General features: G+C 47.4%; 1 protein-coding gene across 1 annotated transcript in view; it reads left to right on the top strand.

Annotated features, from left to right (window-relative positions):
- The window catches only part of Disc1 (DISC1 scaffold protein), a 211010-nt gene that overhangs the window by 154866 nt on the left and 42632 nt on the right, over positions 1 to 13512 (top strand). The window contains exon 10 of the mRNA XM_040755305.1: positions 9692 to 9752. Within this exon, the coding sequence (XP_040611239.1) occupies positions 9692 to 9752 (61 nt within the window). The remainder of the gene's footprint in view (positions 1 to 9691; positions 9753 to 13512) is intronic.

Genomic DNA, 13512 nt, shown 5'->3' with positions numbered 1-13512 from the left:
ACCTAGCAGGGGGCTCGGCAGACACCTGCCGAGTGAGCGAATTGGTTTCTGTGGTTTGGTGAGTTCAGGCTGGGCTGTCAGACGAGCTATCGGGCACTTGTTCTGCCAGTATCGATTTGCAGGCGCGACTCTATGTGTAAATGCATTTCACTGTTCTGCCTTAGGACCCAATTTTTGAAAATTAGATTTTAAATGTCGTATCCTTCTCGCTTACACCATGTGCTTCCAGACAACCAGTGCATAATGTAAAATGAAAGGCGTGGAAAATGGACCCATTTAGTGTACCCTATTTGAAATCTGTTAGGCTATTTTTAAATTCTCGTGGACCTTGTGCTCCTGAGGGTGGGCAGGAGAGGGAAAGAAGGACGGTGGGAGGGGCGGGAGGGAGCACAGATGTAAGCTAGTGGGGTACTGAGGGCTGTTGTGTTGTTCAGTTTCCATTTTAGTAGAATCCCAAATGTGATTTCTGAATTGAGAGACTGAAAATGAGATTCTGCCTCATATTACTGCTCCCCTCCGCTCTTGCAGTGGGAACCATGGGCTGCTTGTGTGTGGTGCAGTCAGCATGCTAGGCTGATCCGGCCTCCCAGCTGATCTGCTCTTCTGGCTCTGCCACAGGTGGGAAATGTGTTCAGACAGGGCCACCAGCGAGGTGCATAGACCTCGACTCACTTGGAGTATGATTTTTTTTAGGGTGTATGTGGAATATTTATCAGTCTAGTCTTTGCTTGCTTACCTCTCTCTCTCTCTGTGTGTATGTGTGTGTGTGTGTGTGTGTGTGTGTGTTTGTGTGTGTGTACCCGTGTGATGTATATTTCGGTCTTTGTGAGTATATATATGTGTGTGTGTGTGTGTGTGTGTGTGTGTGTTGGCCAGAGGTTGACATTAGATGGTCCCTAAGCCCCAGCAATCAGCCTGTCTCTGCCTCCCTAGTGCTGGGATTATAGTTGCTGTTACTATGCCTGGATTTTTACCTGGGCACTGGGGATTTGAACTCAGGTTCTCATGCTTGCATGGCAGACACTTTCTCATTGGAGTCATAGCATGTACATTAAACTCCCAGGTATTTAGCTGTCATTTTGGGAGTTTTCTTACTCACATCCCTGAGCATTGTAAGGTAAGATGCTGTGAACCTACTGTCCATGTGACCCAAAACAGGTGATGTCCAGTGGCTGGGAGGGGCACAGTTTTCTCTTAGAATCCAGGTGCTTGTCATTCTGACCTCACCTTTCCCTTGGCTGGAGGAATCCCTTGTCTCTGGGGTGGCTGTGGGCTGATTCTTTTAGTCTTTGTCACAGTCTGACAGTGGTGAGGAGGGTCTTACACATAAAACAGATTCGTTCTGACTTCTGTGAGGATCTGTAAGTCAGCAGTGTGGGAGCCGCTTCCTGTTGCTATGACAAGTGTCTGAGGATGGATGAAGAAATGAGCTCTACTTGATTCATGGTTTTGGAGGCTGGAAGTCCAACATTGAACAGCCCATGGGTTCAGCTGTTAGTGAGAACTTCTTGACCCACGACTTCCCAATGGCAAGAGTCCTGGGGAAGAGACTGCATTTGGGGACAGAAGGACATCAGAGAGGGACTGAGGGGCCAGGTTGCTGTTGATAACACAGTGTTCTTGGAAGAACCAACTCTGGGAAGGTCTGCTCACTCTGAGAGACCAGAAGTACTTCCACCCAAGGGCAGCACTGTCAACACCCCAGATGGTGATCCGAGCTCCCAGTAACCCACCCCAAGCAGGGGGACAGTGGCTTGCAGTGTGCTGTTCTTGGTGATTTAGCATCTGATGATGGGGTTTTGAACTCCCTCTGACTCCTGTCATACTTCACCCTGTGTTCCTCCTTCTGTCTGCAGACAGTTGACCCTCCATACCAACGGTTTCTGCATCCATGGAGTCAAACAGCTTTAGATGAAAGAGCACTTTTAAAAGTTGTGTTTATGTTGAGCTCATTCAGGCCTTTCCCATTGTTGTTGTTCCTTCTACGCCACGTAAAACATCAGTCCCCATGGTGTGAACACTGTTAGGGATGCAGAGGTGGCTTAAAGTGGACAGGAGGGTGTGTATTCACTATGTGCTGATATGGCACCATTTCCCTTGGGTCTCCAGCATCCTTGGGGAGCCATGGTGCAGTTACCTCTTGCCTTATCAGTTCTGGGCCTTGTTTTCCAGGGACCCTATGTAGTCTGTCAAGTGTGGGCTCCTCTGTCCTCCATTCATTCATTACTGACGGCTTTATAGCCAGAGTCTGTGTGGTGTCTGTTTCCTTGGCTGGTTGTCAGTGCTGTGAGAACTACATCCTGTTTCTTCATTCCCTGGTAAGAACATAGTGTTCAGAACCAGTGGAGTCACAGTGCTTGATACCAGTAGGCACAGGGATGGTCTGGCACATCAGAACTCAGCATTCCACCATCCCACAGAGTAGACTGAGAGTTGGGGTGTGAATGTCAGTTGTTCTTCTTCCTGGGCAAGAAGGTGCCAGGGTAACATTGCCCCACTCTACTCTGAGGAAGTTTTCATACAGCTGGTCCTGATGCCACTCACGGTGTGAGGTCCTGGACAGTGTCTCCCTCACCTGGCCTGGAGAAACCTCATCCAGCCTTATGTCCACTTCTGTGTGTAACTGTGACAGCCACGATGGGGACATAGAGTAGGGGCAAAATGCTAGTGTGTGGGTGGCACTCAGTACACCATTATTGGCTGTAGAACTAGATGCTTGCACCTCCTTGGGTCCCAGAACTGGGACAACAATAGAGAGAACTCATGATTCCACTAGAAGACAGGCATGCTCTGAGGAACCTTGATGGTTTGGAGTTTTTGAACTCTCCACAGTAACCACAGGGCCAAGAGGCGAGGTCTGAGGGACCAGAGAGGATATAGATGGATAGAATCAGGAGGCATTTGAAGAGGATGCCAGGACAGTGGGAATATGGAAACCAAGTTATGAGCCTTAGGGCAAATGTCCCTGTGGTGGCTCCAGAGGTGACAACGTAGGCACGGTGGTGACAACCGAAGATGATGGCCCAGCTCTGTGAGTTACCCAGACCCATCTCCCTCCAGGAAGACTCAGGCCCAGGGCAGATGTGCCGAGGAGCCACCTGTGTCAGGAGTGCTGGCACATGGCTGGGTGGAATGAAAGATCAGGGAAGAGCTCCATGTTCCAGGGAAAGGGTGGCTTGGTATCTGGAGATTGTGCATGGTAGGTAGTAGGCACAGGCCATTGACAGTAGAGCGGCTGGCAGTGTTCAGAAGCTCTATCTTGCTAAAGTCTGCTGGTGTAAGAAGCCTCAGAGCTGGGCTGCTTACCTGTAGAAACTGGTGGGAGATATAGGAGATCATGGGGCCTGGTTTCCCATGTTGCTGCACTCTGTATGTCTAGAGGTGTGTGTGTGTGTGTGTATGTATGCACATGCAGAGGCCAGACAATAACCTCAGGTGTCCTTCCTAAGGAGCTGCCCACCTCATGTTTCGAGACAGGGTCTCCCCTTGGCCTGCAGCTCATGGCTTAAGCCAGGCTGGCTGACTAGTAGGCTCCAGGATTCATCTGTCTCTGTATACTCAGTGCTGGGGTTACAAGTATGTGCCACGGTTTACAGCCAAGTATGTGCCACAGTTTATAGCCAAATGTGTGCCACCATTATAGTTTTAATATGGATGCTGGGGATGAAACACAGGTCTCATGCTTATGCCATGAGAACATTATTAACGGAGCCACCCCCTAGCCTACGTATCCTATCCTGTTTTCTTACCAGTATTACAGGACACCCCACCCTGGGGGGAGGGGACAGCTGAGCACCAAGCAGTGTGGCTATGTGGTACTCCTGCTAGTACAACAGCAGGATTTCCCTCTGTGTGGTTAGAATTCTTTCAGTGAAATCACTGTTGTGTTTCTTGTCAGCCCTGTGCACATAGTAAAGCCTGGGCTTTGGTAGATCACTAAGCTGGGTAGACATTTTTTTTTCATTTTCTCCTGAAACAGTTCCCTTGGACCTTAAATCCCTATCCTCAAAGGGATTTGGAGCAGCACTGCGAGAATTCAACAAAATAATGATGTGCAGGAAGTGTCCTGCCAGCGCCCGGGGTGGGCTTGCCTTCCTCAGCCTAAGAGGATCAAATACGGATTTGGTTTTCCACAGCAAATATTTTAAGATAGTTTTCTATTTCAAAAGAAAGGTGCAGATTGCATTACTTGATCTGTCTGTTAAAAGGGAATGAAGAGAATTATTTCTGTATGTGCACATGGCTGCACACTTGCATAGTGCACATGAATATATATCCAGATGCATAAGTGAATATAAGTGAATATGAGCATGTTTGCATGATCCCAAGTGTAAAGCACATATGTGTACATGAAGCATGCACTGTTATGTGTAAGCCCGTGAGTATGTGTGCATGTGGTCATATCTGCACATGCATATGTGTGTACACATGCATGCCTGCATTTGTGATTGACAGAGGAAAGGGAATCAAAGCAAGAGTGTGTATTCTCAGATGTATGCTGCTAGGCAAGGAAAATAAATCAGCATTCTAAGCAACTTTTGAAACACTGTAACGTAATCTCCAGGTCACAACTTCTCCATATAAATGCACCAGGAAGCAGAAAAGCAAAACCAGGAGCCTGCTGCTGTCAGCAGGGATGGAGGACAGGCAGCCGGGAGTTCTATCAAGAGAACATTTGGCTAGGATGCATGTGGGGCTGCAAGTGAGGCTGCTTATTGCTGACAGCATTAGCATTGTCTGACCTGTTCTGCATCCTGAAGCACTGGGCTTTGGTTTTGTCATTGACTCCTGCCCACATCAGGCTGTGTGCTTGAAGGGGTTCAGGAGATGGCATGTAGGAAGCTGGGTGGATCTGGGAAAGTAGGACTCACTATGTCATGTGATACCCAATTAGCTGGTGACAAGCAAGGCAGGTGGGGCTCAGGCTTTATCCCCTGTAGAGCCAAAGCTCATACCAGCAACCTGAACTCCAGAGGCTCCTTTCCTTCCTGCTGTTCCCCCTTTCCCCTAAGTCACTTGGGGGCATTGAGTATTGGATAGTCACTATTGTCTTGAGGTGTCCAGTGGGCACAGGGATGGTCTGGCACATCAGAACTCAGCATTCCACCATCCCACAGAGTAGACTGAGAGTTGGGGTGTGAATGTCAGTTGTTCTTCTTCCTGGGCAAGAAGGTGCCAGGGTAACATTGCCCCACTCTACTCTGAGGAAGTTTTCATACAGCTGGTCCTGATGCCACTCACGGTGTGAGGTCCTGGACAGTGTCTCCCTCACCTGGCCTGGAGAAACCTCATCCAGCCTTATGTCCACTTCTGTGTGTAACTGTGACAGCCACGATGGGGACATAGAGCTTGTCCTATCAGACAGACTAAGTACACCAGTGATCACATCATCCTTGTGTGGGATCACGTGCTCCACCAAATAATCACAATGCAAGCTCAGGGAAAGTGACTCGGAAATTTTCAGGAACGTAAAATCTGTTGACAATGCCTATTATTCAAGGATGCAAATCTCACTGTGTTTGCAGTGGCTCTTGTAAATAAGGCACATCTAATCACACTCCAGGAAAGCCTTCCAAGACCTCTCGATCAGCCCAGTCCCTCCAAATCTCTCTTAACCACCCCCCTTAACTAAGCCTGAGACCTCGCCTCCCCACTCTGAGGAACCCAGAAGGACTTCTGCCTGGAGTGGCTCTCTCTGAGGCTCACTCATGGTCACTGTGTGACAGCTCTTACCACAGCTTGGTTTGCATTTCTTTCTGTTCTTTTGTAACAGTGTTTTTTTATTCTGCGAACATTCCATACATGTATAGGATGTATATGAATCATGGCCATCCACCCTTACCTCCCTTTGGCTCCCTTTGGTGCTCCAGTCCTCTGTGTCTCCCAGTTTCATGTCTTCTCTTCATTTTACTAACAACACCCTGAGCCCAGTTAGCACCACCCATATGTACACTGATTGTGTACCATCCAGTGGAGCTGGCTACATCCCCAAAGGAGAGTGACTCTCCTTTCCCTCCTCCCTCAACAGACTTTAACTTGCCAATAGCTCCTCCAATATGGGTGGGGTCTTGGAGGTCCCTTCTCTGTTCATACTGGGATTTTTTTGTCTGGCTTGATCTTGTGCATTTCTTGGGCAGGTAACAGTAGCTACTATGAGTGGATGTGTGCAGGAACCACGCTATATCCAGAAGTCAGCATCTCACGACTTTCCTCCCCATCTTAACGTTCTTTCTACCCTCTCTCCTGTGGAATTCTCTGAGCTTGCGATGGTGGAAGTTTGGTGTTGATGCTCCATCCACAGCTGCGCACTCGGAGTTATCTAGACCCGGCACTTTGACCAGTTCTGAGCATCCCGACTTTCTTAAGTCAGGGTGATGTAGTGCCCATGGTGCCAACACGGGATCTTGTGTGGCAGCTGTGTTAGCTGGAACCCTAAGAGAAGCCCTTTCTGTTAATACATCTTCATTCTCTGGAACCCACATCCATTAGTTTTCCTTTATCTCTGCAAATCTCCCCATTAGAAGAGAAGAGAGGTTTTCCTTTCTCTCTGCAAATCTCCCCATTAGAAGAAAAGAAAGGGTAATTAGCAGCCTCAAACTGAACAATGCCTTGCAATGTTCAGTGACTATTTGGTGGTGGTATATGTTCATTTGCTCTGGCTCTGGAAGTCTATAACAAATATCTAGCAATCTGGGAGGGTGATATGCGTCCCGCTTCAGGGTTCTCTCTCAAGAGCCCTGTCCAGCCAGAACCATCCTATGCCATTGAAACATTGAATATGTGGCTAAACAGACATGGAGAGGCAGTGTATGCAACAACCTTGGTGACAGTAGATGTGACACACTTAGTCTGGAAGAGTGAACAAGGTGAGTATGGACACTAAAAAATTGAGGCTGGGAAGATGACTCATGGACGTGACTGACTACCTGCCATTGAGTGTGAAATGAGATGCATAAGGACATCTTGGTGGGGAAGGATCCTCCCTGCTTTCCAGCCCTGTGCAGTCCTGTTCCATTTCATTTACCAAGACAGAATTGCTGCAAGACTGTCTCCCTCAACTTCTGGGGGAGTGGCTGAGTTCACCCCTCATTTTTGTAAATGGTTTAATTTTCCAAACAAACCTAGAGAGTAGCTAGAGCCTTGGATATTTGAAATTTGTCAGGATTCCAGTTTTCCCTTTGTTTTCTCTTCTTCCTTCTGAAAATTTTTACTAAATTGGAAGGTAATTTTGGCTAAATTGGTGCCCCAATGGTGTTGATCATTGAAATCTGATCTTCCTTTGCAAAAATGGGCCAAATGTCACTTCTGTTATTGGGGGGGCTACATCCAAATGAAAGCTTTTTCAGCTTTTAAAAATGCACTAGCATGCATGTTGTGCAATATGTATATGCAGGCAAACACACATAAAATAAAAACATACATTTTTAGGAAATGTTGTAACAGCTGGGCATTGTGGCATGTGTCTTTAATCCTAGCATGAGGGAGGCAGAGTCAGGAAGATTTCTGTTGAGTTTGAGGCCAGCCTGGTCTAAAGAGCTAGTTCCAGAACATCCAGGCTTCTACATAGGAAGTGAGACCCTATATTTAAAAAATAAAAGTCAACCATTCTTAGCTTGCTGGCTACACAAAGGTCACTGTTTGCATCGGCACCTCTGGGTTCCTTGGTGCTAAATCCTTTTTATAGTTAAATAGCACCAAGTATAGGGAGCTGGGAGGTTGGCCCAGTTGGTAAAGTGCATGATGGGAAAACTTGAAGACTGAGTTCAACCCCCAGCACCATTTAAAAGCTTAGCATGGTAGTACATGCTTGTCATTCCAGCACTGCAAAGTTATGATCTCCGAGGTTTGCTGACTGCCTGGCCATCCAGATCAGTGACATGGAGAGTGACTGAGGGAGACACCTGATATCTACCTCTGGCCTTTGCACTCGCACATGCAAGCACACAAGTATGCATATACACATGCATGCACACACACAAATAATACTAATAACAGTGCCTTGCAGGGAATGGGACTTAGGTTAAACACCTGTAGCACTGATTAATGCTCATGGCATGCACTCTGCTAAATAGTTTCACAAACTTACCATATTCAATTATTAATCAGTTTCCACTTAATTTGGATTCATTAAACTAATTATTTGGAATCCATTCTAATGGTAGCATATTCTGAATAGTGGATTCAGTTGGCAAGTGGGAAGTACTGCTTCATGCCTCTCCCCATTAAAAGCCAGAGGTCCCATTTGTTGTTTCCTTTGACATCTGCTGAGCACCCTCTCTTGTTCTCAGGGTCACCAGCTCTTCAGAGGTACCTATCTAGTAAACTCAGGATGGAGATGCAGGGAGGAGAGGGGAAGTAGGAAGGGGAAAATTGGAATAGGCCCTGTTCTCAGTTAGTGTGTTGGTGGTTGTATTATTTTGGAAGTTGAAAGTCTAAACTCCATGTCCACATCCTAGTCTGTCTTGAAGGTTGCTGCAAGGTGCTTATTGTTAGTTGTTTTTACTCTTGCTCTTTTGGGGGGCCCACCACCCATCTCCCAAATAAATCACACATGGAGGCTTATTTCTTATAAATGCCCAGCCTTAGCTTGGCTTGTTTCTTGCCAGATTTTCTTAACTTAAATTATCCTATGTATCTTTTGCCTTAGGGCTTTTATCTTTCTCTCTTCCTGTATACCTTTATTTACTTCTTTCTCCGTGGCTTTCTGTGTAGCTGGGTGGCTGGGTGGCGGTCCCTGGAGTCTTCCTCTCCTTCTCTTTCTCATTCCTCCTTTTTATTCTCTCTGCCTGCCAGCCCTGCCTCCTTCCCTTCAATTCCATCATAGTGAGCCAGGCCTGGCAAGTGGGGTGACTGTGTTTACAGTCATCCTGATGGGGCAGGCATGGCAAGTGAGGGTCTGTGTCTACAGTCATCCTGATGAGGGCAGGCATGGCAAGTGAGGGTCTGTGTCTACAGTCATGGTGTGGTAGGCCAGGCATGGCAACTGGGGTGGCTATGACCATGGTCATCTTGGTTAGGCTGAAGCAAAAGCAGATAGTGATTTCAAGTCCCACCCTTGGCAATGCATTTCTGTTTAAGCCCACTCAATGGCACTGTGAGCATGAGGTGGCAGATCTTCCTACCTTGGTGGATCAGGAAGAAGAAAGCTCAGGGTAGAACCAGAAGCAGACACCACCTTCAGAACTGGCCCCTAGTGACCTACTTCTGATAGCTGGAGACCAAGCATTCAAACACAGTGTCCTCTAGAGGACACTTTGCATCTAAGCCATAATGGGGAATCTAGCATTCAGTATCTAATTCATTTAACAAAGTATTAGTTTGACAGCCCAGATTATTTACGGACATGAGTGCACACAAGTTTTCATTAATAGAGACTGTCTTTTGGAAGGAAGGTATCACACACAGTGATGGGGCGACAGTGAGCTACCTGTAAGAGTATTAAGTCAGGGTGAGGCGATGACAGTGCCTGTGCCTGATTCTAGCTGCAGAGACAATTGGAGCCTCTGCATGCTTCCAGTGCATGGCTCTGGGCAGCCACGTGGGTGGATCTGAGGGCTTTCCAAAGGCAACATGCTGTTATTGTTAGAGCCTTGACCACAGTCCTTTGTTTGCAGCTTTTAAATGAGCAGTTGTGGTTTTCGCTCTGTTGGGGCTGCAGTTGCTTGCACTCACGTTGGGTTTTGTCTTGCAGAAGCAAGTGTGAAGGCAAACGCTGTGAAGTACACGGAAGTGCTTGAGAGTCAGCTGCGCAGGTAAGGAGGGGCTCTGCCCCACAGACTCCCTGGATGTACCTGCTTGCTCTATTGGAATCCAGTAAGGAAAGGGGCAGGGCCAGCCAACCTCTACAGTGAGTTAACAAAGAAAAGCAGGAAAACGCCCTCTGCATCCCCAGGGGAAGGAGCAGGTGCTGTTCCAACATCTCCCCCTTGACAAAGCAAATAGATTAGAATGTTTAAACACATCTTGGTGAGAACACTGGGCAGTTTTCACATCTCAAAATGAGAAAAGCCTCTTTGGGTTACTGAGTTGAGAATTCATGCTACGGCTTGCTTTTCCTTTCTGTGTAGCCTCTGAAGGGGTCTTAAGGACTGTGAGCTGGTTTATGCACAGAACAATGTAGGAATGTACATTGCAGGTTCTGTTTTGAATCCCGAATCAAAACCAGCGTGAAAATTCCTGGTTGCTTTTTTTTTTTAACCCAATTAGGAATTCAGATTGGAGAAGCATTAGCGACGCTGCAGCACGTCAAGCTGTTTCTGGTTTTCGGGGATGTCTACTTCTGGAAATAAACCCCAGCCAGCGGGATCTGGTCCTAATTAAGGGAACAAGTTCGACAATGTAGTCTGTGCTTTTCCTCCCTGGCAGCCAGTTTGGTTTTATGGAAACATCTTGCTACTATTTTGGAAATTGTTAAGTGGCTCTGGAATAGATTTGCCTTCAACCTTTGTCTGCTGGGACAGTGCAGAGGCTTCTCACTTCAGGGTGAAGGGCCAGGCATTCATCCCAAGGGTGTGGGGTTAGCGTCAGGTTGCAAGCCAAGTCCTTCCACCCACCATCTGACCTTGCCACCCCTAGACCTGGAAGAAGCTGTGGCAGAGCTGGTCAGTGAAGAGTGGCTGTCAGGAGTGCACACAGGTAGCTCAGGGGCTCGGATCTGAGGCCGGCTTTCCTGCCCTGCCATGCGCTGGGAAGGGCATTCTGGCACGCCCTTCTCCGTCTTATTTCTGCAGTCCTCTTTTCAGGATTGCAAGGCACATGAGCATGTGACTTAACAGTCGCATTAGGCTCTTGGACAGCACACTGTTGCCCTAGAGCATGGGCACTGACAGACATCTCCCCAACTATGGCTCTGCACCGATGACTTACCAACCCTCAGGAAGAATTAGCTCTCCTTTTCCCCATTTGTTTATTCACTCTTCCTGTATCAGGGTTGGCATGTACATGCTGTGTGGTACACATGGTAACTTGCATAAGTCAGTTCTCTTCTTAGACTATGTGGCTTCCGGGTAACAAATGAACCAGGTCTCTGGGCTTGTCACCAAGTGCCCTTACCTATTGAGCCACCTCACCAGCTCATTTGCAGTGTCTCTTGCCACAGATGGGAGGAAGGTCTGTGTCTCTGTGGATATAAGTCAGTGGGAGGCATCCATGTTGGCTCCTTGTACTGTGGTGACCTGTGTATAGTTGCTCATCCTTCTATGAGTGGTCACCAGCCCTGCCTCCTATATGGGTTCAGGTTTCAAGCAGGCTTCCCTTTCCTGCACTCACTTGGCCTTGCCTCTTAGGTGCCCCACAGATCTACTTCCTCCTTGCCAGCGGAAGCATCTGCCTGATTGGATGACCATATGACCACCTCTGCTGTATGTGGCAGTTGCTTCCCGCCTCCAGGCTGGGCTCACCAGCCCGTTCCCTATGTGATCTGGTACATGCTCATCTAGGACTCAGATCGTCAGTCCTTTTCAGTAGCATCCTTCTGCCACCTCCTGCTGTCTTCTCGACATCCAGAGCCACAGCCCTGGTTTGCTGGGAACTCTGTCCAACTCTGGCAGGCCAAGCTCCGGAGAAGGAGCCTGCATCTCATTAAAGGCCAGACTTCTGTGCCGTGTGCTAAACCTCCAGTTACATTTAGTTTAAGAATCAATGGACCAGTGGCAGTTACCTCTTGAAACTTGATCTCTTGCTTGTCTGTTTTTATTTTATGTATACGGGTATTTTGTCTGTATCTATGCCTGTGCGTCACATGCATACACTGTCTGCAGAGGCCAGAAGAGGGCATTGTATTCTCTGGGACTGGAGTTTATAGATGGCTGTGAGCTGCCATGTGGGTGTTAGGAATTAAACCTGGGTCCTCTGGAAGACCATCCAGTGCTCTTAACCACTGAGCCGTCTCTCCAGCCCCTGGAACTTTATTCTTAGTTGTTGAGATTAAAAGTCAAAGCATCCCAGGAAAGTATAATGTCCAAACCCATTGCCTTGGCATCCAGCCTCTGTGACTCACAGTGGAATATTAAAAAACAAAACAAAGCTACTCTAAGGAGCCTTAGCCACTTACTGTCCCCCTCCAGGCTGTTTCAGAGGTGACAGCAAAGTGGGATGTGTTGATTTAGCTCTTTTCCCCCCGGGGCTGAATTCTACTTTAATTCCCATCACATAGTCTCTGTTAGCTTTCCAACTCAGTCAAAGGAAGTATTTTTAAAATCCTTACTTTTGCCTGTGGTTTTTTGAGATGATCTTTCTGTCACCTAGGATCCTTTCACTTCAGGCTCCCAAGGGCTAAGACTAAAGGTGTTCACCACAACTTTTCTTGGCTACAGGTTTTTACTTTGGGGCTAGAGAGATAGCTCAGTTGGTAAAGTGTTTGCTTTGAAGCCACGAGGACTTGTGTTTGGTCCCTATTGACAAACCAGCTATGGCGATGTGCACTAGGGAGACAGAGACAGGTGAATCCAGCCGCCTTGGACTAACTGGTGAGTTCCAGCCAGTGAGAGATGCCCCCTACTTCTCTCTATCTCTCTCCCTCACCCCTCCCCTACTCTAAAGAATTATGTATAATAGCCAAGGAATGACCCAGAAGTTTCTCTCTCTCTCTATCTCCCCCTCCCTCTCCTTTTCCCCATCCCTCCATCCATCCTTCTCCCTCCCTCTCCCTCCTTTCCCCCTCTACCCCTCTCTTTCTTTTGTAGATGAAGTACTTTATTATAACAATCTCATATCTTATGTTTGTAACCACTGTGGCAGAGAAATCCCTTTGTCCAATGAAAAATTGCTACCTCTGGTTGGCAGGGGCCAGTTTTCACCTGTTCCCATCCCAGGATGTACACACTGGCTTTCTCTACACCCACGGAGTCCATTGTATGCATGGTTGCGGGGGGGGGGGTATTCTTTACCTTTCTAGACTGCCTAGGCTCGCTCTGCTTTGTTTTCCTGGAGTTGGATCTGAAACCTTTGCTGCAAACCATCAATGCACTTTCGTGGCTGCTGATTTATTTTTGTGTCCTTGCACGCTACTTCATTTCTCAAGTGTTTACTTGAGGGTGAGTCAGACTTTCAGAAAAGATACTGGTTTCTTCTCTGGATGCAAGGGTACTCAGGAACTCCTTGTGTGCCTCTGGCTCGTGGTAGGGACACACAGGAACTCAGTCATCTTATCTGAGATTTATTTTGAAATTAAGAGCTTGATACCTTTTTTTTCCCTAAAGGAGAACGGTTCTTAAAAAACAACAACAGCAACAACAAAAAAACTAATGTTTACCTACTAATTATCTGGAAATTTCTAAATGAATTCCATCAAAGGCAATGGTAGCCAGGCAGGTTACTCAGCTAACAAATCCCAGGAGGGTTCAGTAGTAGAGGTGATCAGGGCCAGAGAAAGCCATGGAGTATCTAACGGGGCTCCAGGATACATTCTCAACCTGTTCACAACAGTCTGGCCCCAGTGCTGAGAGTCAGAAAAATGGGAGCCACAAACTGTACCTAGCAGTGTCCTGAGCCTCACATGGTACTCAGGGAAAG

The sequence above is a fragment of the Mesocricetus auratus genome, unplaced genomic scaffold (assembly GCF_017639785.1).
Source record: "Mesocricetus auratus isolate SY011 unplaced genomic scaffold, BCM_Maur_2.0 Super-Scaffold_100013, whole genome shotgun sequence".
NCBI classification, from domain to species: Eukaryota; Metazoa; Chordata; class Mammalia; order Rodentia; family Cricetidae; genus Mesocricetus; species Mesocricetus auratus.
Note: the sequence above shows the minus strand (reverse complement) of the source record. Positions and strands in the feature narration are given on the sequence as shown.